This window comes from Ornithorhynchus anatinus, chromosome 13 (genome assembly GCF_004115215.2).
Source record: "Ornithorhynchus anatinus isolate Pmale09 chromosome 13, mOrnAna1.pri.v4, whole genome shotgun sequence".
In the NCBI taxonomy this organism is placed as follows: domain Eukaryota; kingdom Metazoa; phylum Chordata; class Mammalia; order Monotremata; family Ornithorhynchidae; genus Ornithorhynchus; species Ornithorhynchus anatinus.
This window is the reverse complement of record NC_041740.1, coordinates 23,997,113-24,020,961: the sequence shown is the minus strand read 5'-3', so window position 1 is coordinate 24,020,961 and position 23,849 is coordinate 23,997,113. Positions and strand designations below refer to the sequence as shown.

At 49.5% G+C, this 23,849-nt stretch overlaps 1 protein-coding gene and 1 non-coding gene across 3 annotated transcripts in view; both read left to right on the top strand.

Annotated features, from left to right (window-relative positions):
* Positions 1-3,361: 3,361 nt before the first annotated feature.
* Positions 3,362-23,849, top strand: part of PRKAR2B (protein kinase cAMP-dependent type II regulatory subunit beta) — an 88,977-nt gene continuing 68,489 nt past the window's right edge. For both annotated transcript variants that reach the window (XM_039913931.1, XM_029078445.2), the window contains exon 1: positions 3,362-3,838. In XM_039913931.1, the coding sequence (XP_039769865.1) occupies positions 3,463-3,838 (376 nt within the window). In that variant the 5' untranslated portion in view covers positions 3,362-3,462. The remainder of the gene's footprint in view (positions 3,839-23,849) is intronic.
* Positions 19,292-19,428, top strand: LOC114816306. The gene has a single exon (XR_003764069.1). It is a non-coding gene; the product is annotated as a small nucleolar RNA SNORA7 (small nucleolar RNA).

The following is a 23,849-nucleotide window of genomic DNA, read 5'->3' as shown; positions in this document are numbered from 1 at the left end:
GTTCCTGAGAGACAGAGCCTCAGCTTTGCTCAGGGAGCTGACACGATGCTGGAGAGAGAAAACGGACCGCAGACGAGGAAGCTGATGGCAGCGGGAAGTTACTTCAGGCTCTCGTGACTTCAGAGTCTCAGGCAGCCACTTGCTCCTGCAATCTGCAAAGATATCCACCCTCCAGATGACCGCCCCCGCCCTGTCTCTGGAGTCTTTTGCCTGTATTCATTCGTTAGTTCATTCATTCAATCGTATTTATTGAGCGCGTCCTGTGCGCGGAGCACCGTACAAGCGCTTGGGAGCGTAAGGCACAACAATAAACACATACCTTCCCTACCTACAACAAGCTTGCAGTCTAGTGAGGGAGACAAGTATTAAAATGAACTACAGAGAGGGGAAATGGCAAAAAAATAGGGGTATGTGCTTTTGGGGCTGGGGTAGGGTGAGTAAGCGCTTAGTACAGTGCTCTGCACATAGTAAGGGCTCAATAAATACGATTGAATGAAGGAGAAGTAAAGTGTCCAAGTGCATATGGGTGAAGGGGGGCTTAAGTGGGGAAAGAATCAAAGTACTTAAGGGGGACAGACCCAAGTGATTTGGTGTCAGAGAAGGGAGGGTGACTAGGTGGAGAAATGAGAGGTTAGTCAGGGAAATCCTCTTGGAGATGTGACCTGGAACGTGCCTGTTAATTCTGTTGCACTGTACTGTCCCAAGCGCTTAGTACAGCGCTCTGCACCTAGTAAGTGCTCAATAAATTCAACTGATTGATCGATGTGATTTTAGACAGGCTTTGAAGATAGGGAGAGTGGTGGTCTGATGTGGATAAAGAGGGCGGGAGCTGCAGGCTAGAGCGGGACGGGTCGGCATTAGAAGAGTGAAGTGTGCAGGACGAAACCCGCGAGGTAAAGAAAGAGTCGAGGGGAACTGTCTTAAGGCTAATGGTAAAGAGTGAATATTCGGTTTGGAGATGGATGGGAAACTAGTGGAGGTTTTTGAGGATTAGGGATACTTCTGAAGTTTAGGATTCTAATCCCGGATCTGCCACTTGTCTGCCGGGTGACCTTGGGCAAGTCACTTAACTTCTCTGTGCCTCAGTTACCTCACCTGTAAAATGGGGATGGAGATCCTGAGCCCCACGTGGAACAAGGGACTGGGACCAACCCGATTTGCTTGTATCCACCCCAGAGCTCAGTACGGTGTCTGCCGCATAGCAGGTGTTTAACGAATACCATAATTCTTATTTTGATCATTTCATTAAACTTGAATATTGCCTGCCCAATCGACTGCCCAATATATGCATACATAATTTATGGAGAGAGAAAGAGGTTAGAACAGTGCTAAACGTTAAATGTCCAACTCTGAGAATGACCTCCCTGCCTCCGGTCTCTCCCCACTCCCGTCCGTACTCCACTCCGCCGCCCGGATCGTTCTCTTTCCAAAACGTTCAGACCACGTCTCCCCACTCCTCAAGAAAGTCCAGGGGTTGCCCATCCGCCTCTGCATCGAACAAAACCTCCTCACCATTGGCTTTAAAACACTTAATCACCTGGCCCCCGCCCCACCTCAGCTCCCTTCTCTCCTTCTCCATCACAGCCCGCACACTCCGCTCCTCTGGTGCCCCTAAACCTCCTCGCCGGGCCTCGATCTCCTCTGTCCCGTCGTCGACCTCTCGCCCACCTCCTACCTCTGGCCTCGAACGCCCGCCCTCCCTCCTCCTCTCCGACTGACCACTGCTCTCCCCCACTTCCAAACCTTATCGACGGCCCATCTCCTCCAGGAAGCCTTCCCCGACTAAGCCCTCCTCTCCCCTTCTCCCGCTCCCTTCTGCGTCGCCCCGACTTGCCCCCTTCATTCATCCTCCCACCCATCTCACGGGACACGTGGGTATAGAGCTGTCACTTATTTATTCTTTTATTATCTATTTATTTATGTGTGCATAATAACGTCTGCTTACCCCTTTAGACTGTGAGCTCGTTGTGTGCAGGGAATGTCAATGTTGCTGTCACATCGTACTCTCCCCAGGGCTGGGTGGAGCGCTTAGTACACCGTAAGCGCTCCATAAATAAGAGGGAATGAAAGAACCCAACCCCCTGCTCTGTCCGTTAGGTCGATCTGCTTCCCAAAGGCCGGCAGTTCCATCCCGTGAAGAACCTCGGGAACGGGGGGTCGCCGGACCGTCCTAGCTGGGGCGGGGGGCGCTTCTCTGCCGGGGGTCTGGAGGGGAGGGGGATGGAAGGGGCGGGGGTCTGGAGAGGAGGGGGCCTGGAGGGGAGGGGTCTCTAGGGGTGGGGCTTAGAGGGGCGGGGTCTGCAGGGGAGGGGGGATTGGGGCAAGGGGTCTGGAAGGGAGGGGGGATTAGGGGGCGGGGCCTGCAGGGGAGGGGAACGGGAAGGGAGGGGAGGGGTCTCTAGGGGTGGGTCTTAGAGGGGCGTGGCCTGCAGGGGAGGGGGGATTAGGGGGCGGGGCCCGGAGGGGAGGGAGTTTGGAGGGGCGGGGGGATTAGAGGAGAGGGAGATTGGAGGGGCGGGGGCTGGAGGGGAGGGGGCCTGGAGGGGATGGGGATGGAAGGGGAGGGGGAGTAGGAGGGGCGGGGTCTGGAGGGGAGGGGGCCTGGAGGGGAGGGGGCCTGGAGGGGAGGGTCTCTAAGGGCGGGGCTTCGAGGGGCGGGGCCTGCAGGGGGATTAGGGGCGGGGGCTGGAGGGGATGGGGATGGAAGGGGAGGGGGAGTAGGAGGGGCGGGGTCTGGAGGGGAGGGGGCCTGGAGGGGAGGGGTCTCTAAGGGCGGGGCTTCGAGGGGCGGGGCCTGCAGGGGGATCAGGGGCGGGGGCTGGAGGGGATGGGGATGGAAGGGGAGGGGGCCTGGAGGGGAGGGGGGAGGGGCGGGGTCTGGAGGGGAGGGGGCCTGGAGGGGAGGGGGCCTGGAGGGGAGGGTCTCTAAGGGCGGGGCTTCGAGGGGCGGGGCCTGCAGGGGGATTAGGGGCGGGGGCTGGAGGGGATGGGGATGGAAGGGGAGGGGGCCTGGAGGGGAGGGGGAGGGGCGGGGTCTGGAGGGGAGGGGGCCTGGGAGGGGCGGGGCTTAGAAGGGGCGGGGCCGGAGGGCAGGCTCGGGATTGGCGGAGGCGCGGCGGGCGCGCCGGTTGCCATGGTTTCCCGGGATGAGGTGGGTGCGCGTGCTCGGCCCCGCCCCTGCCTCCGCCCCTGCCTCCGTGCCTGCCTCCCTGCCGGCCGGCCGAGCTGCGGCGGGCGGAGTGGGGATGGTCCTGCCCCTGCGGGGGCTGCAGTGCCGGGCCCGCCCTGCCCGCCCTGCCCGGCGCTAGGGCCTCGTCCCTCCGTCCGTCCGTCCCTCCCTCCCTCCGTCCCTGCGTCCCTCCGTCCCTCCTTCCTTCCTTCCTTCCTTCCTTCCTTCCTTCCTTCCTTCCTTCCGCGGGCCGAGCGGCCCCCCGTGACCGGCGCGGGCCGGGAGCCGGCGGGATGAGCATCGAGATCCCGGCGGGGCTGACGGAGCTGCTGCAGGGCTTCACGGTGGAGGTGCTCAGGCACCAGCCCGGGGACCTGCTCGACTTCGCCCTGCAGCACTTCACCCGCCTCCGCCAGGAGAGCCGGGCCGGGGCCGGGCCGGGGGCGGCGGCGGGGGCGGCGGCGGGGCCGGGGGCGGGGGCCGGGGCCGGGGCCGGGCCGGGCGGGGGCCGGGACGGCCATGGACATCCCCGGGGGGGCCCCGACGCCCCCGCCGCCCCCGGCAGAGGGGTCAACTTCGCCGAGGAGCCCATGCACACCGACTCCGAGAACGGGGACGAGGACGCGGCGGCCGCCGCCAAGGCCGGCCTGGGGGCCACCGAGTTCACCGGTGAGCGCCCGCCCTCGACGCCCTGCTCCTCTCCTCCTCTCCTCCTCTCCTCTTCTCCTCCTCTCCTCCTCTCCTCCTCCTCGGCCCCGTCCTCATCCCTCACGTCCTCGCCCCGTCCTGCCCCCTCAGCCTGGCCAACCTCCTCCATCTCCTCCTCCCGTCCCCTTTACCCTTACTCTCCTCCGGTCCCCCTTCTCCTTGCCCCTCTCCTGCCCCTCTTTATCCTGCCCCTGCTTCTGCCCCCCTGCTCTTTGCCCCCGTCCTCATCCCTCACGTCCTCGCCCCAACCTGCCCCCCTCCTGTCCTCCTCATCCTTGCCCCCCTCCCTGTCCCCTTCATCCTTGCCCACCTCCTGTCCCCCTTCTCCTTGCCCCCTCCTGCCCCCTTTATCCTTGCTCCCCTCCTTTCCCTCTCATCCTTGCCCCCGTCCTTACCCCATCCTGCCCCCCTCGACTGTGCCAACCTCCTGTACCCCTCTGACACCCACCCCTGCCCCCCTTCTCCTTGCCCTCCTTCTGCCCCCCTCCTGTCTCCTTTATCCTTGCCCTCCTCTTGTCCCCCTTATCCACCTCCTGTCTCCCTTCTCCTTGCCCCCCTCCTTTACCCCTCATCCTTCCCCCCGACCTCACCCCCCACCTCCTTGCCAACCTCCTGGACCCCCTCTGACACCCACCTCCCATCTCCTTTGTCTTGCCCATCTCCCGTCTCCTTTGTCCTTGCCCACCTCCTGGCCCCCTTCTCCTCGCCCCCCCCCCGGCCCCCTCATCTTTACCCATCTCCTGTCTCCCTTCTCCTTGCCCCTCTCCTGCCCCCCTTATCCTTGTCCACCCCTTGTTCCCCTTTACTGGCCCCCTCCCGATCCCCTGTATCCTTGCCCCGTATCGTCTCTCTCATCCTCGCCCCATCCTGCCTCTCTCAGCCTTGCCAACCTCTCCTGTACCTCCCTCTGACACCCACCTCCTCTCCCCTTTCTCCTCGCCCTCCTCCTGTCTCCTTTATCCTTGCCCTCCTCCTGTCCCCCTTATCCCTACCCACCTCCTGTCTCCCTTCTCCTTGCCCGGCTCCTGCCCCTCTTTATTCTTGCCCCCCTCCTTTCCCCCATCCTTGCCTCCGTCCTCATCCCCCACATCCTTGCCAACCTCCTTTACCCCCTCTGACACCCACCTCCTGCTCCCCTTATCCTTGCCCACCTCCCGTCTCCCTTATCCTTGCCCACCTCCCATCCCCCCTTCTCCGACACCCACCTCTGGCACCTCCTCATCCTCACCACCTCTAGTCCCCCCCCCCACCTCCTGACGCCCACCTCCCACCCAGTTCCCATCCTCCCCCTCCGCTGGTGCCCGCCTCATCCTCACCCCTCATCCTCACCCCTCTCCTGTCCCCCTCCTCCGACGCCCACCTCCTGTCCCCCCCGCATCATCGCCCACCTCCTTCCCTGTTCTACCTTCCCATCTCTTCCACCCCCTCATCACCCATATCCGTCTCTGCCTCTCGCCCACCTTTCTCTCTCTGCTCCAGTGTCACCCCATCCCTTGTCAACCCCCCTTCCCCTCCTCCCCAATATCAGAGCTCGGAGGAGTGGAACGGCAAAGCTCTGCGATGTTCCCTCCCAATTTTACTTGGGATTTCCTCATTCGAAGCGTGGGGAGAGGAGGGCAGGGCAGGCCAGGCCAAGGTGGGCATTTGGCAGATCAACCGGACTGGTTGGGTTTCAGGCGGTTGGTGATGATTGGAGGGGACCCGGGAGGAAGGAGAAAATTAAATTATGAATGAAGCCAATTGCCTGCTGAATGGCCTGACCCCTTGCTCGGGGTTTCTCAGCGTCATGGATTGCTAGAAAATCAGAGGAGAGAGGATTGATAATATGGTTGATTTCAAAGTACAGTACTGTGTAGATGGGCAGGCAGGAAGAGGAGCCAGAAACCGAAAGCTGAATCCAGGGTAGGAAACCATTAGGGGACAAAAGGCTTTTGGCTTCTGGAGGAACATCATCGCTTACGTCCAAGGTTACACAGATTTGTTTCAGTAATTTGGGTATGACACCGAAGAGGCACGGGGAAACCGGCTTTGAAAATTAAGGCACGTCTACATCTCTCGCTATGTGGAGAGAGACGGAGATGTACGTATGTGCTATTGAGACAGTAGCGTGAAAGGCGGTCTAAGTAGTTTCGAAGGCCTGCTGGTTGTCCTCAGAATGAAAAGCTAGTGAGAAATTGTAGAGACCATGCCAGGTACCAATGCTATGAAGAAAATGAATGAACAGCAAAAAATCGTTTTCTCCAGTGCCGGTGGCAAGTCGTATACTTTCTGCTCACGTTCATGGATTTCCACCGCAGGACCGAATCCTATCTTTATCCTAAGCTTCTAGTAATATTTTGTGTATGTGCATGCGATCGGGCTTTCTTCTTTGTGGTGCAGAACAAATATCCCCGAAGCACTGCACCAGATCTTATGCATTTTAAATTGACGTTTAGGCTCAGTGGGTCTTTAACCGTACAGATCGTTTTTGAGAGGGGACACTGATGATGCTTTTCTTCAATTGTTTTGTGAACGTATACGTCCCAAAATTATTTCTTTCTGCTCAGGGGCATTTACTAAAGTGTGTCAGGAGGTTACAAAGAAACTGGCGTTTCAACCAGCTCTAGTCGAGAATTCCGTGAAATCGGTGCCAAAGGAAGGGATTGGGAGAAGAGTGATTACATTGACCTTTTCAGCGCCTCTTAACGTGAGGTGATTGTAGTCGCCTGTGTTTGCTTTTCTTGGAACAGTCGGAAAATAAAGAAATTTTTTTGCCTATTTACTAGACGGAGAAGTAAAACAGATAATAGATGACAGCAAAATGTGAAGGTGCCTAATGGTTTTTTTTTCTTTTTTTTTAACCTTTGTCTTGGAGAAAAAACGTGACATAGGTAATGGAGTTGGGATGAGCTGAGTAGGGAAACATAATTTAAATAAACTAATTGGATTAAACTGTATGTATCCTGAGGTTTGCATCACAGGATGCTTAAAAGATGAGGGTCGGTCTTCGTTACGCCCTTACTATGTGCCAAGCACTGTTCAGTAACCGCAAACCCACTAGTTAAAATCTTTGAGGATTTATGGAAGGGAAAGGCATGTGTCAAGATTGCGTAAAAAACAGGGCATCTTTAATTAAAATGTGGGTAAAGAGAGGACCCTGGATTTTTTCAGCGTAATAAGCTTAGCTCGTATACCCGGAAAAATACGAGCAAAATCACCACAAATGCGATTTGTAAAGACTTTCACGAGAATTGGGTAACAGTCAATATATCGTCATAAAGAGCAAATCCTACCGTAAGAAATCAAATATCCTATCTCAGAAACATAACCCTGGTCGATTTAGGGAAAGCATTAGCTGCCGTCATTCTCGTCTTTGCAGAATTTTTTTACCCTCACTTCGTACTCATCGATAAATTGTTTGGAACACCCAATAAATAGCCTGGAGGCAGGTCTCTCCCAGACCGCCCCCAAACCCCTCCAGTGGAGCAACCCTCGGGTCAGTCCCTGGCCTGAATAAGCGAGCTGGGCGCGCGCGTGCTATTCCAATTGGCACCAACTGGGGAGGGAGAGGTGCCCAGGAATTTGGAAGATAGGATCAGACTTCATGGCGGCTGTGGAAATCTGGAGTAAATGGTTACAGGCCCCCAGAATAAAACTGCAGAAGGGACTGGGAAGGAAAAGAAACCGGCGGGTCGCCCCTCGCTGAGGAGGGGGCAGGATGAGCCGAGGACCGGAGGGGCGGGCCGGAGGGATCCTCGGTACCCTCCTGGGTGACCAACTGATCGTGACCCGGCATGTGGGGGAAAAAAACCAGCCCCCATCCCGGTGCATGTAGGGATCATGGATGGCTCTAATCTCCCGTTAGCCAAACCCGTTAAAAGAGTCTCTCCAGGTCTGGGCTTCAAACACCAACAGGGATAGGGTGAGGAAATCAGAGGAGAGCCCCCAAAGCCAAGACCTAGAAGAAAGAAGAAAGGAACCAGGCTTTATTCAGCCTAGGGGAGAGGTGACTGAGGGGCGATTCAATAATAAAGATGGATCCCCAGGACAGGGTGACTGGTTTATTCTTCATTGTCATTGAGGACAGGACGGGCGGAAGCAGACTGAAGCTGCAGCCTGATGGATTTAGGTTAGCTTTAAGGAGAGTTTCTTGGTGATGATGACCGTTCAGCACCGAAAGGGGTTACCAGGTGGTGGAGGTGTGGAATCTCTCTGAGTAAAAAAGATCTTCTCCCTGAGATGGTTTAGAGGTCATGGATTAGCTGGCCTCGGTGACCTCTCAAAATCCATTCCAGCACAAAATAGTGTGATTCTGAGAACGTCTAGGCACGTGCTCCAGGAACACCCTGGGAGACTTAAATATTATTTTCCTGAAGGGTAAAACTACCTGCCCGCTGTGAGTCCCAGGAAATAATCGTCGCTCTGAGGACGGCAAAGAAAGATTGCCGTGCCCTATTTCTCGTCAGGCTAATACCTGCACATCCACCACTAAGAGCCTGTTCAGGTTCTATAGCTGATAAGATTTATTAGAAGGCAGAGCCATTCATCAAGGTGACTGGCTACAACTAACTCCCTCTTGAAAGCGCTCGGCTTCTGCCGGACATTAGTGCCCAACGATATGCATTAAAATAATTAAAAAAAAAAAAGAGAGAGTCCGCTAATGGAAATACCACCTTGGCCCACTAAAATATTGGCCTCCTCAAGTTGTTTCGATACTATTATGTAGTGTTTTCAGGCAGATTTTAACCTTTGCTGTGTCTCGCTATGACAGGGACAATTTTTCAGTTGAATGGCTTCCTTTCAGAATAACCGTTAAAATTATAAGACGTGGTAGGAAATTTAATCGTAATGGTTTTATTCCAGTGGGATAAAAAAAATATTCGTAACAAAGCTTGAGGTGTTTTTATTTCTAAAGCAATTAAGAGGGAAATTTTGCCCAAGTGACCGTTACATTTAGAATTTACTGGAAAGTTGTGTGCTGCGTGGTAATATAACGCACATCTTTTCACTCTGCAATTTACAGACAAAAGCTCCATGAGTTATGTAATTAACGAGAATTAGTGGTTATTGATTGGCTGCTGCGGATTTACAGAGTGGTGTGGAATCCTGCTGAGAATGATTACATCATTCATTGTATTGGCCAAAAATATTGAAACTGTAAATGTGGTTGTAAGTTGAAAGAGAATGGTGATGAAGCGTCGAACTATATCTAGTATTAGATTCTAGGTTCGGCTTTCAAATTCGGATTTGATGACGAGAAAACGATTCTTTCAAACAGCGATCAGTGGACTGGTTAGGTCATTTGATTTAAAGTATAAATTTGTTTTGCATTTGAGGGAGCATCCATAGTGACGGACATTGCGGAGGAAAAGAGTTTATAGGGAAACTCTTTAGGAAACTCTTGTTCTTTCGTCCCTAGCAAATTCCTGGATATTAAGGTTTTGCTCATGCCTGTGTTAAAAATAAAATGTGATTGCTTTCCTGCACCCTACATAGAAACTGAAAGAGCTAGGAAATCTTTTCTTGACACGTTTTGGCTATTGCTGGAGAAGCCCTTTTTAAAAAGTTCTTTTATAAGGATGGAATCCGCAATAGTAAAGCAATAAATGTTTAACTACCATATCACATTTTTGAAAGAACCTGCAGGGGTAGTACGTAACATTCAGTATCCTGAATGCTGCGTGCCAAATTTTCGGTTATGCTTAGTCAAAATAAACCCCCTTTTAAGAATAGGTAAATTAAGATGAATTACATTTTAAAATTCCCTGTTCTCATTGATTAGGGAACTCAAAGGATGATATACCGCTTCATTATTGATTTCGTATTTCTTTCCATTGTGGTGATTGTTTTTTTGAAGACGATGAGGAGGAAATGATTACATTTCAATTTTAAAATCATTTTTCTTTATAACATATTTAAAAGCCAGAGAATCTCTTTTTCACAGTGTCATAAGCATTCTGGACATTTCCGATTATCTTTGATCAGCCAGTCAATCGTATTTATTGAATGCTTACTCTGTGCAGAGCACTGTACTAAGCGCTTGGAAGGTACAATATAACAATAGACACATTCCCGGCCCACAGTGAGTTTACGGTCTAGAGGACTTTAAATTAAACATTTTTTTAAAAAAAACATAATCACGTGGAAGGAATAGGCTTTCTTAAAGTTGAGGTAGAATGCTCATAATAATAATTATGGCACTCTGTGCCAAGCACTGTTGTACACACTAAGGTGGATAGAGGTTAATCAGGTTGGACACCGTCCCCTGTTCCTCATGGTGCTCACATTTTACAGATGAGGTAACTGAGGCACAGAGAAGTCAAGTGACTTGTCCAAGGTCACACAGCAGACAAGTGGCAGAGCCTGAGTGAGTCACCAAAATGAGGGAGGACACGGCCATTTTACCTCAGTGAAGAAATAGTCAGTTCTTCTATCATGGAACCTAGCCAGCACAACTTAAAATACATTAATGTAGCCATCTTATCTATAATAGAGTTTGGGTACTTACTCAGGAATTTGGGTACTTTGAGAAAACTGGTTCCAGATTTAAACCTTAACACTTAAGACACAGAATTCAGGGACCAATTGGGTCACAAAGCTGAGGGCATTGAGGCTGAACTAGAAAAAACTCTCCTGGTAAAGAGACTCTCCCTTACTAGAAGTAAATGAGATGGATTTGCTCGTCGGGAAAATTTTATGAATGGCACCTCAATGCAGCACTTTCTGTGAGGAGAGGTTGGAGAGAATCCCGTTGCCAACAATATCATAAGCAACTCTTCCCAGGTGAACAGCATGTGCAGAGCTAGAATGCCAGCTGCATTATGGCGCTAGCTGAAAAAGAAACTCTGGAATGGCCCAAACAGATCCAGGACACGTGCCTGTAGGTCAGGTTTCTGGGCTGTATAAGCCAGAGCTCAGGCCTGGAAGTCAGAAGATCTGGGTTCAAATCCCGGCACTGACACTTGTCTGGTTGTGTGACCTTGGGCAAATCCTTTCACTTCTCTGGGCCTCAGTTCTCTCATCTGCCAAATGGGAATTTTTAATACCTGTGACTGCGAGTCCCATGTTGGACCTGATGATCTTCTCTCTGCCCCAGCATTGAGCACCTTGTTGTTGTTTTTTTAAATGTTATTTTTTAATGGCACTTGGGCACTTACTATGGCACTTGATGGCGCTTACTATGTGTCAAACACTCTTCTAAGCTCTGGGGTAGGTGCAAATTAATTACGTCGTACACAGTCCCCGTCCCTCATGGGCTCCCAGTCTAAGTAGAAGGGAACCGGTATTTAATCCCCATTTAATAGTTGAGGAAACTGAGGCACAGAGAAGTTGAGCGACTCGCCCAAGGTCACAAACAAGCAATAGGTAGAGCCGGGATTAGAACCCAGGTCCTTCTGACTCCCAGACCCGTGGTCTTTCCACTAGGCCATGCTGCTTGGCTCATAGTAAGCTCTTAACAAATACCACGGTTATTATTATTATCACTATGACGTGAATCCAGGAGAGGTTTCCTGCTTATCCTACTCTGCTTCTTCATCTCTTTATATATAAACTTTACCATTCCGTAACCAGACAGATTCCCCCATCTCAACAGGTGTGTGAAATCCCCTCTCCTCCCTGCCTCATACACTTCGGAGGCTTCATATCTTTTGTTGTCGATTCTCTGCCTCCTGTCCAATATCAATCGGTTGTATTTATTGAGTGCTTACTGTGTGCAGAACACTGTACTAAGCTCTTGGGAGAGTACAATGTGACAATAGAACAGAATTGGTAGATAAGTTCCCTGCCCACAACCAGTTTACAGTCTAGAGGGGGAGACGGGCATCAATCTAAGGAAATAAATTTCGGCTATGTGCATAAATGCTGTGGGGCTGAGTGAGGGATGAATAAAGGGAGCAAATCCAAGCAGAAGGATGACCCAGAAGGGAGTGGGAGAAGAGGAAATTAGGACTTAGACGGGGAAGGCCTTTTGGAGGAGATGTGCCCTCAGTAAAGGCTTTGTAGGTGGGGAGAGTGAGCGTCTTTTGGTTATGAAGGGGGAAGGTGTTCCAGACCAGATGCAGGACGTGTGTGAGAGGTCGGCGGCGTGAGATCGAGGTACACTGAGTAGATTGGCATTAGGGGAGCGTCTCTCTTGACTGACTGACTAAGGAATTCCTCTGCTTTAGCCCATGAGCATAGCTGCACTTTACCTGATCTGACCCATGGACCACCCCCCACGCAGGGCAAACTTTGAGGTTGACTTGGCAAATTAACATCAAGGTGAGGGGTTGGGTCGGGTGCGTATGTTGTCCGCTTCATTGAAATGAAACGAATGAATGAAATAAGTCACTGGCGCAGCCGTCAAAGTACCCAGAGTAAATTGCGGCCAAGTCTTCGGGACTCTGTTGTCCTGAGGCAGCCCGGCCCTCTCTTTTCCTTTAGGTCTCTGTCGTGAAGTCTGATGTCTCCTTCTCAGAGGCCTCCAGGCATTCCATTGATTTCCTTCTCCAGGCCTTGAATGGGCTCCAAGATTTCCCTTTTTCTGAGCTCCGTAGGACTTTTCTCTTCCATGAACCCTGTGTTGAGACTCTGGAATTTCCCCTTCCCCATGTCTTGAGTGGATCCGGGGATTCTCTCTGCTACCCTCTTAGATTGTAAGCCTCGTAAGGGACAGGGGTCATGTCTAATACCAACCTGTGTTTTTTCCCCCAGTGTTTAGGACAGTGCTCTGCACACAGAATGCACTTAATAAATTATACTACTATCGCACAGCTGGGGCATTGAAGCTGGTGTGTATATTCATTTTTATGAGTGCTGGTTTGGGCTTGGTTTGGGTGTGTGGGTATGGATAATTGGGTTGACGATCATGTGACTGTATAATACATGGCTGTTCTACTATCAGGGAATATTTCTAGCACTATGAGGATCAGGATCAATGAAACACACTTCTTGGTACCTCAAAGAAGGAAACATTTGCATCTATTAAAAGCCTCATTAAAATCACATCTCGTCCAAGATGTCTTCCCCAGCTAAGCCCTCATCTCCTCTTCTCCCACTCACTTCTGCATCATCCGCGCACTCGGATTTGCTCCCTTAATTCACCCCTCCCTCGGCCCCAGAGCACTAATGCACATATCCGTAATTTATTTATATCAATGGCTGTTTCCCCCTCTAGACCGTAAGCTCACTGTGGACAGGGAACATACCTACTCCCTCTGTTGTCGTGTACTCTCCCAAGCACTTCGTACAGTGCTCTGGACACAGAGGGTGCTCAATAAATGCAGCTGATTGCAGTTCAGGTAGGAGGGAGAACAAGCATTCTGAGACGAGGCAAAAGTGGTCGAGGAGAGTGTGTTCCCTCAAAGGCCTTTGTTGTAGGGGTGCAGGTCTCCATTCTCAGGGGCTGGGGGGAACATCACAGGCCTCGATTCTTATGGCTCAGGACCTTTGGAGGAGAAAAAGAAACAAGAGTCGTTTATTGTGCATCACTGTATGCAGAGCATACCACTAATAAGTGCCTGGGAGAGAACAGTTGGATTAAGTGGACATGATCCCTGCCGTCAAGAGAGGGCCCTCAGGGAGGCAGACACTAAAATCAATTAAAGATAGGACGGACAAGGAAAAAAGGGTCTTTGTGCTAGAGTAATAGAGCGGATAAGATATGTACCAAAGGGCTAAGGAAAGTTGTAAATACTTAGTGTTTAGGGGGCAGAGAAGTTCTGAAACGCCAGTAAGAAGCTACAGACATGGGAGATTAGAAATTAACTCGAGAAGGCCTCCTGAAGGAGTTATGATTTCAGAATGACGATGAAAATGAGGAGAGCTGTGTTCTGTCGGCTTTGAAGCGGGAGGGAGTTCTAGGCAGAAGGAGGCCATGAGAGACGAGAATGAGGAGTAGGTTAGCTGGAAAGGAACAAAGAGTGTGGGGTAGTGAGAGAAGAAAGTGGATGAGGAGGAGGGATGGCCTACTCCCTTCCAGTAAATGTGCTAAAAAGTAACCTTAGTCTCCAACTCGGCTTTTCACATACCGAGCAATAGAAAGACATTTTGGGTGAACCCAGATCTCTGCAGTGACGCCTGATCGATTGCACTATTATCCAAAAGATGTTCCGATTGCTACTCTTGTGTGTGACCCCCTTGTGTTGGATTGATTAGTGCCTGCATGTTCCAAACTTTGACTCCTGACGACACCAGGTGATTTCTGTAACTGAACATCAAACTCCTGGAGACGAACACCCGTACAAGATCTCTGTGATGTTTAAGCAGTCCTATTAAGGGCATGAAAAACCCCTGTTTTCCGCTACCCCTGTAAACCAGTGATTGTCTTCACGGGATACTTTTTTATCGGGAAGCTTTAAGGACTGGAAACCGTTCTTTAAGAGCTTTAAAGAATCTAGACTGTAAGCTCGTTGTAGGCAGGGACGATGTCTACCAACTCTATTATATTGTACTTTCCCAAGCGCTTCGTACACTGTGCTGCACACTGTAAGCGCTCAATAAATACGATTGATTGGTTGGCAGAAAACAGTCTGTATGATTTGATGAGAATGACTCAAGATCCACTAACCAATTGAGGAGAAACAGGAAATGCATTAACCACACCTTATAGAACTTCATGACCCTGGCTAATAATGTACTTTATGGTATTTGTTAAGTGCTTACTAAGTGCCGGGCGCTGTTCTGAAATAATAATTCAGGTACTTGTTAAGGGCTTATTATGGTTCTAGGCACTCCTGTAGATACAAGATAATCAGGTTGGACACAGTCTCTCTCTTACCCATATGGGGCTCACAGGCTAAGTAGGCGGGCATAGGATTTAATCCCCGTTCTTTGTTTTATGCTGTCGAGTCGTCTCCGACCCACAGGGACTCCATGGACACATCTCTCCCAAAACACCCCAGCTCCATCTGCGGTCGTTCTGGTAGTGTATCCATAGGGTTTTCTTGGTCAAAATATAGGAGTGGTTTACCATCGCCTTCTTCCACCCAGTAAACTTGAATCTCCGCCCTCGACTCCCTACCGGGCCGCTGCTGCCCAGCGGGAGTTTTGACTTGTCGCAGTTTGCCTTCTACTGGCCAGTCACTGCCCAAGCTAGGAATGGAATGGCTATGCCTCTGCTTGACGTCATCCCGAAGCCGAGACTGATAGAGTTCTGGAAACTCTCCAGGTGTGATCCTGAGAGGGTAAATCCCCATTTTATGGATAAGGAAACTGAAGCACAGAGAAATGAAGTGACTTGTACGGGGTCACACAGTAGACCAGTGGTGGTATCAGGATCAGAAGCCAGGTCCTCTGATTCCCAAGCTGTGCTCTTTCCACTAAGCCACGCGGCTCTCCACATTGGCTAGTGGGATGCTTTTTGAAGTCGGACGTTGCTTCTTCTGTTTGCAAAGAATAAATGTCGAGATGCCAAGTGAGATAAGTCTCTGCAGGCAGAAACCAAACTAAGGGCCTCTTCCGCTACCAGTACAGGCCGGTCTCAAACCTCAACACGTAGAGGAGATCTAAAGGAGACGGCCAAAACAGTTCAAGGATCTCCCTGACATAGCTTCCACTCTGGAAGAGGACGTTCTGCAAAGAAAAGTTAGCCGGTTGATCATTATCAATGGTATTTATTGGCTCCAACTGTGTGTAAGCCCCGTTTGAAGCACTTCTTCTCGGCAAGATGGTGGCCACAACAGCCGGGCTGTGGGAAATAGATAGCAGTGGAGGTGTTAGAGGTTCCAGGTGGGGCAACCCCTCCAGAGATAAGCACAAAGGGGAAGGGTCACTGACCCCGTCCTCACCCCCCTCCCCGCCTGCAGGGCATCTAGGACTGCGTCAGAAGGAAGGGACACTGCGCCCTCCGCAGCTCCTCTCCCCCATCCCAGAGGCCTAAGATCTTACCAGAGAGAAAGGCTGCACCTACTTGAAAAACTAGGGGCCAAAAACTGAATCAAAGGGAGGGTCTCTGCCACCACTTCACCCCCAGCTCCTCCCCTCACACCGGAGACCCAAGACCGTGCCAGAGAGGAGGCCACCGACCACTCCGATGCCCACTCGGCAAGATGGGCGGCAAAAACCGAGGGAAGGTCTACGCCTCCCCCCACCACAGGGACCTGGGATCGCCCCGGAGAGAAGTCCCCCGGCCCTTCTCCCCCACCCCATCCCTGTCATCCTGTCTCGGTGTCGTCCCTCATCCCCCTTCCCTCGCACTGGCCCGTGCTTGATCACCCCCATTCAACCCCTATCTATCCCGCACACCGTTCCTCTCCCACGCAGCGCTCCCACAGCCTCGGCCAAGTGAGGCCTGTGGAACTCCTGCTTCATCCTGAGGAGTTTCCCTTCATCCTTAATCTGGTCCTGACCCAATCACTGTTCCTCCTCGCCAACCCTGAAACCTTGCTCTTCCTAGATGACACGGTCTCCTCTGCCACTCTCTCTCTAGAGGGGGCTTCATCTTCTCCCACTCCCCCAGACTCAATGGGAAAGGGGAAGGAGTCGGCTTCTCGCTCCAATGGGTAGCACCATCCCACCTCTTCCATCCCGCTCTTTCCTTTCCTTCAGAAAGTCCTCAAAAAGTTCAAAAAAGTAAGCACTCAGCAAATACGATTGATTGACATAGGCTAGACCACCAGCCTTTCCACCTTTAAAGCATTACTAAGATCCTGTCTCCTTCAAGAGGCCTTCCCCTATTAAGCCTTCTTTTCCCCAGCTCACTCTCCCTTCTGCGTCATTTATGCACGTGAATCTCTGACCTTTGGACACTTGATATTCGCCCCACCCCACAGCACTTATGTACTTATCTTTGTCATATATTATAAATAACTTATTTGTTCATATTAATGCCTGTTACGCACAAGGATTATGTTTGCTAATTCTGTGGTATTCTTCCAAATGCTTAGTATAGTGCTCTGCACATAGTAAGATCTCAATAAATACGATTGTTTGATACACCATCAGCACATTCCTTGCCTTCAGGGGCCTTACAGAATCACTACACGAAGACATGGCTTTCAGCCTGTTACTTAAGTAAGTCACCGTTGTAATTAGAGCCAAGAAGAATGGCAAAGCTCTTGGGTTTGATGATATGCCAGCTGAGATCTTCAAGCAGGGAGGGGACGTTTTGCTCACTTTCCTGCACAAACTCCTCCTCAACATATGGAATGCTGACAAAATGCCACAGGATTTCAAAGATGCTGCTATTATCATGACCTTTAAGAAGGAAGAAGAACGCTGATTCTGAAAGCTAGTGTAGGATCTCACTGCTCTCTGGCTAGGATCTTGCCAGCAATTGGAGTCTTCCAATGATTGGAGACTGACTTACCAAAAAACCTAATTAACCAGGCTTTAGGTCGGAGAGAGCGCAACCGATTTGATCTCCGCTACACGTCAGTTGCAGGGGAGATGGATGGAATAATATTGAGCTCTCCAATAACCTTTCTGACTCTAATAGACGGTATTCCATCCTAATCTACTTTGGCCTCTTTGGGAGCATTTGAGACTGTGGACTTCTTCTCTCCTAATATTTAGCAATAATAATGGTTGTATTAAGCACTTAATATGTGCAAAGTAATAATCATAATTGTGGTATTTGTTAAGCGCTTACTGTGTGCCCTGGGGAAGATACAAGCTAATTCGGTTGGTCCCGGTCCCTGTCCCACATTCATTCATTCATTCAGTCATATTTACTGAGCGCTTACTCTGTGCAGAGCACTGTACTAAGCGCTTGGAAAGCAGCAACAAATAGAGACAATCCTTTCCCACATGGGACTCACAGTCTTAATCCCCATTTTACAGATGAGGTAACCGAGGCACAAAGAAGTGAAAAAACTTGCCCCAGGTCACACAGCAGATGAGTGGCGGTGCCGGGATTAGAAGCCATGTCCTTCTGACTCCCAGGCCCGTGCTCTGCCCACTAGGCTATGCTGCTTCTCAAAGTATTGTACTAAGCACTAGGGTAGATACCAAGATCATAAGGTTGGACACAGTCCCTTTTCACCTCGGCTCACATTCTAAGTAGGAGGGAGAACAGAGGAGGAAACTGAGGCACAAAGAAATGACTTTCCTGAGGTCACACAACAGCCATGTGGCAGAGCCGGTTTCGGAACCCGGGTCCTCTGGCTCAGAGACCCATGCACTTTCCACTGGGCCACACTGCTTCCCTCCTAGAGAAACCCCCGGCTTTGTTTTTACCCCTCAATAGATGTCATTGATGATGACAGTGATGAACGTTGATGAACGTCATAATAATGATAATTATGGTATTTAAGCACTCACCTTGTGCCAAGCACTGTGTAAGATCAGGGGTAGATTCAAGCTAATCGTACATATCTTTAAATCATATATTATAAATTATTCATATCAATGTCTGTCTCCCCTTCTACACTCTAAGCTCATTATGGGCAGGGCCTATATAGGCTAATTCCGTTGTACTCTCCCAAGTGCTCAGTACAGTGCTCTGCACATAGTAAGTGCTCAAGAAATACGATTGATTGACCGATTGATGATGATGACCCGAAGCCTCCACAACACTGGAGCTCCTGAGGCCGAGGGTCATTACCTGATGCTTGGGGTGTCCACCGTCCCCTCCCGCCAGCCCCTTTACCTGACCCCATCAGAGCCAAGCCCCGCCCTAGCAGAAGCTAAAATCTTGGGGCCTCAAGCTCCTTGAGGGCAGGGGCTCGTGCCTACCTACCTTATTGAACTCTCCAAAGTGCTTAGTACAGTGCTCTGCACACGGTGAGGACTCAATACATACCATTACTCGATTACCTCTATATTACGTTAAGGACCTCCACTGCTGTCTTGATGCCCGGAGCAACCTACTCATTCCTGCTCAGCCCTGCTGGAGCCAAACTGCTGTAATTGATCGAGGGACCAGCAGCGTGGCCTTGTGGAAGGAGTACAGACCTGGGAGGCAGAGGACCTGGGTTCTAATCTCGGCTCCGCCCCTTGGATCTGCCCCAGTAATGAAGTTGCTGCACAGGAAAAAGAATTGAGGAGAGAAAAGAGGAATCAGAAGGACCCGGATTCTATTCCCAGATCCACCTCTTGTGTGCTTTGTGTCCTTGGGAAAGTCATTTCTTCTTCTTCACTTCTCCGGGCTTCAGTTACCTCATCTGTAATGGGGATTGAGACTCTGAGCCCCACGTGGGACGGGGTCTGTGTCCAAGCCGATTTGCTTGTATTCACCTCAGCATTTAGTTCAGAGCTTGGCACACAGTAAGCACTTAAGAAGTACCACAGTCATCATCATCATCAGTTGTCTGCTGTGGGACCCCGGGAAAGTCGCTCCACTTCTCGGTGCCTCAGTTTCCTCAGCTGTAAAATGGCAATCAATACTGGCACTCAATACTGGCACTCCTATTTAGGCTGTGAGCCCCGTGTGAGACGGGGACTATGTCTGGCCTGATGAACTTGTATCTACCCCAAGAGTTTAGAACAGGGCTTTTGACACATAATAAGTGTTTAACCCTCTCAGGGTCACACCTGGAGAGTTTTTAGGACTCTACCAGTCTCGATACAGGAGGGAGAGTCAAGCAGAGGCCTAACCATTCCACTCCTAGCTTGGTCAGTGGCTAGCAAGTGGAAGGCAATCTGCTACAAGTCAAAACTCACCCGTGCTGGGCAGCAGCAGCTCGGGAGAGAGTCGAGGGCGGAGACACAAATTTACTGCATGGAAGGAGGAACAGTGGTAAACCACTTGCGTATTTTACAAAGAAAAGTCTAGGGACCCACTACCAGAACGATTGCAGATGGTGAGCTGGGCGTTGTGGGAGAGGTGTGACCGTGGTGTTGCTATGGGTCAGAAATGACAACATAAGACAAAAAACAAGTGTTTAACAAATACCATTAAAAAAAATTAAAAAGGACCATTTGCCTGGAGAGTGTGGGAACCTGAGGACGGCTCCTTTCCAGTCGTTTTCATCTGGTGTATTTATACTGTTGAAATATTTATGATTGAATTTTAACGTGTTTGCATTACATTCTTTTGTTTGGTGTATCTGTTCTCCCCCATTTGGATTGGGTGGTCCTTACGGGGCAGGGATTCAGGCACTTGCCTGCAGAAATCTACAAGCACAGGAGATGATCTGAAGCTCCGAGGAGCGACTGTCAAGTTTTAGAAAATCCAGGAACCTTGTGTCCGTTATGGGATACAATTTTAATTGTAAAAAACTGTAGGGTTTTTTTTAAATCGTACTTGCTAAGAGCTTACTGCGTACCAGGCACCGTTCTAAACGCTGGAATAGATACAAGACAGTCAGATTGGACAGTGTCCTCATAGGGTTCACAGTCTAAGTAAGAGCGGGTAGGAAAGTTACTCTTCCCGCCTTCAAAGCCTTATGAAAGGCACATCTCCTCCAAGAGGACTTCCTTGACTAAGCCCCCCTTTCCTCTTCTCCCACTCCCTTCTGCATCACCCTGACTTGCTCCCTTTGTTCCCCCCCCCCCCAGCTCCACAGCACAGATGTGCATGTCTGTAATTTATTTATATTAATATCTGTCTCCCCCCCCGCTCTAGACCGTAAGCTCGTTGTGGGCAGGGAATGTGTTTATTGTTGTATTGTACCCTCCCGAATGCTTAGGTCAGTGCTCTGCACACAGTAAGTGCTCAATAAATACGACTGAAGGAATGAAAAGGATCGAATCCCCATTTTTCAGATGAAGAAACTGGGGCCCAAAGGATCAGTGACATTTCAATCAATCAGTGGTATTTATTGAGCCCAGAGAGTTACCAGTGCTCCCTTTGTAAATCCCAATGACATTATCATATTTGGGCTTGCACTTTCTTGAGAAGTGTGTTGTTTATGTAGTAGAAAACCAGAGGCCTGGTGTATTTGCACAGCAATAGACCTTTAGTGCCAGAAAATATTGACATCATTGCCCGTTGTTCATTTATGTATTTGAGCATTTGCCTGAAAGGGTGTGACAGAACAGTTGTGTTGAGCTAAATATTGCTTCAAGGGGGTTTCTTTTGGCAGACGTTTGTCAGTGGGTTTTGTAACTAATTTTATTACATTTTCCCAGAGTAATTGACGGCATTCAATTTTAAAAATACAAACCTAAGAACGTAGAACAGATCCCTCCAGTTTAGGAAACAGCATGACCAAGAGATAGAGCAAGGGCCTGGGAGGCAGAAGGACAGGGAATCTAATCTGGGCTCCACCACTTCTCTGCTCTGTGAACTTATCTGGGCCTCAATTCCCTTAACTGTAAAATGGGAATGAAGACTGTGAGCCCCATATAGAACATGGACTGGGATACCTACAAACTAATCAGATTGGACATAGTCCAGTTTAGTACAGTGCCTGGCCCATAGTAAGTGCTTAACAAATATCTTTTTTGAAAAAAAGGGTAGCTCAATAAAGAATTTAGAAAATAATTTTTAAAAAATAAGAAAAGAATTTAGAAAAGATTAGAAAAGAAAAGAATTTAGGGAATTTAGAAGAGAGGTCCAGATGAGTCTTCTTGAACTTCAGAATAGGACCTTGAAGACAAATTGTTTAGTCTGTCATTCTCCTGGAGAGAAATCAACACAGTTCTACAATCCTAGTATTATATTCTGAAAGTCATCCTTTTTTTAAATAATTGTACTTTTTAAACATTTATAATGTGGCTCTGTTCTAAGCATGGGGATAGATCCAGACTATGAGGTTGGACACAGTCCTTGGTCCCACATAAAGCTCATAGTTTTAATTCCCATTTTACAGATAAGGGAACTGAGGCACAGAGAAGTGACTTGCCCATGGTCACACAACAGACAGGTGGTGGAGCCAGGATTAGAACCCAAGTCCTCTTGCTCCCAGGCCCGTGTTCTTTCCACTAAACCACACCGCTTCTCCCTTAAAACTGCAATTTTTGAATCATGAATGGAATGGAACATTTTTTACTTGAATGGTGTTGAAGCAATTAGGTCACCAGCGGGTTGGGTGAAGACGGAAAGCCGGCAATGCAAAGGACTCAGCCGCTTCTTCGGCTCACATTCAGCCGTTCTCATGGGGAGCCTCCGAGAGGCCGGGGGAAGCGGGGGAACCCAGGAAGGAAACACCGCCACCCTAACCCCAACCTACCCCGGCCCCCGTCCCTTCTCTTCGGCTCGTGGATTTGGGGGTCCCAGACAGCGGCGTTGAAAAGGACCTGCGGAACCAAGAAGGGCCAGGGGCCGTGGTGGGTTCAGGCTTTCAAAATGTCAGTCACTTGTATTTATTGAGCACTTACTATGTGCAGAGCACTATATTATGTGCTTGAGAAGGTACAATACAACAATATGAGACACATTCCCTGCCTGCAGTGAGCTTACTTACAGTCTGTGGGGGGAGACAGATGAGGTAACTGAAGCACAGGTCACCCAGCAGACAAGTGGTGAAGCTGGGATTAAAACCCAGTTCCTCTGACTCCCAGGCCTGTGCTGCTTCTCTATTTGCAGGATTGCCTAAAAGACCGTACATCAGCTTTATTTGTGGCAGCCAGAAGCACATTTGCAATATGCAGCAGATAGTCTTACTGTAACTACTGAGGCGAGCCTATGGTTAATTAATTTGTAATTTCATAGTAATTTGCCCCGCTATCTTTTTGTTTTGCTGCTCATTTTTTTTTTTACTGTCAAATGGATCACTTAGTCCTTTCGGTAAGAAAGCAGGAAGCCTTCTTTGGGTTTAACTATTCCCTTGTCAGTTATTTCTTAAAATAAACCGTCCCCGACTCTATCAGCTGGAACAGGAGTAAAATGGCAGAGGTTTAAAACAGCATCTAAAATCTTTAGATGAAATTGTATATGGAACTAAGATGAGAATCTAATGTTTATCTGGAAATGATTTCATAGTACATGCATACTTTGAGTTTTCATGTTTTTTTCCCCTAGGAACTTCTTTTTTTTCCCTTTACATTCTTTTTTTTTCTTTTTTAGTGTTTGTTTAGCTAGGATGAACAGAATCATATTATTGTGGTATTCTGAGAATGAGTCTAATTGACTTTTTGAGAATGTCAAGTTGAAGAGGAAAAGGTTACTCCCCTAAAACATTGAATTCTGTTTTACGAAGTGAGATGTATTCCTTTTCTGAATTTGTGTGTCTCTCTGCAGGTGCAAATGAGTATCTCTTGGCTTGTTCTTTTTCAGGCTATAATTCATTCTAGACAAGAGCCAGGATGTAAGATATTATTTAATTTTCCATTTTAATGAATCAATCGATGGTATTTATTGAGTGCTTACTGTGTGCAGAACACTGAACTAAGTGCCTGGGAGAGTACAGTACAACAGAATTGGAGACAAATTCCTTACCCATAATGAGCAAATATTTAATGATGCTAGACAGGAAGCTCCTCACTATTGCCTTCAGAGCTCTCCATCATCTTGCTCCTTCTTTCCTCACCGCCTTTCTCTCCTTCTTTATCCCAGCCCGCACACTCTGCTCCTCTGCCTCACGGGGCCTCGTTCTCGCCTGTCCCGCCATCGACCCTTGGCCCACGTCCTACTTCTGGCCTGGAACACCCTCCCTTCTCAAATCTGCCAATCACACTTCCCCCCCCCCACCAAAGCCCTACTGAAGTCTCACCTCCTCCAAGAGGCCTTCCCAGACTAAGCCCCCTTTTCCTCAGTTCCCCCTCCCCTCTGCGCCGCCCCGACTCTCTCCCTTTGCTCTACCCCCCTCTCCCCGCCCCACAACACTTGTGCATATATGTACATATCTATAATTATCTTTATATGATGCGCCGCCCCGACTCTCTCCCTTTGCTCTACCCCCCTCTCCCCGCCCCACAACACTTGTGCATATATGTACATATCTATAATTATCTTTATATTGATGCCTGATTACTTGTTTTGACGACTGTCTCGCCCCTTCTAGAATATAAGCCAGGTGTGGGCAGGGATTGTCTCTCTCTATTACTGAATTGTACTTTCCAAGGACTTACTACAGTGCTCTGCACACAGTAAGCGCTCACTAAATACGATTGAATGAATGGATTAATGAAGCTCATTGTGGGCAGGGAATGTGTCTGTTATAATGAACTCTCCCAAGTGCTTAGCGCA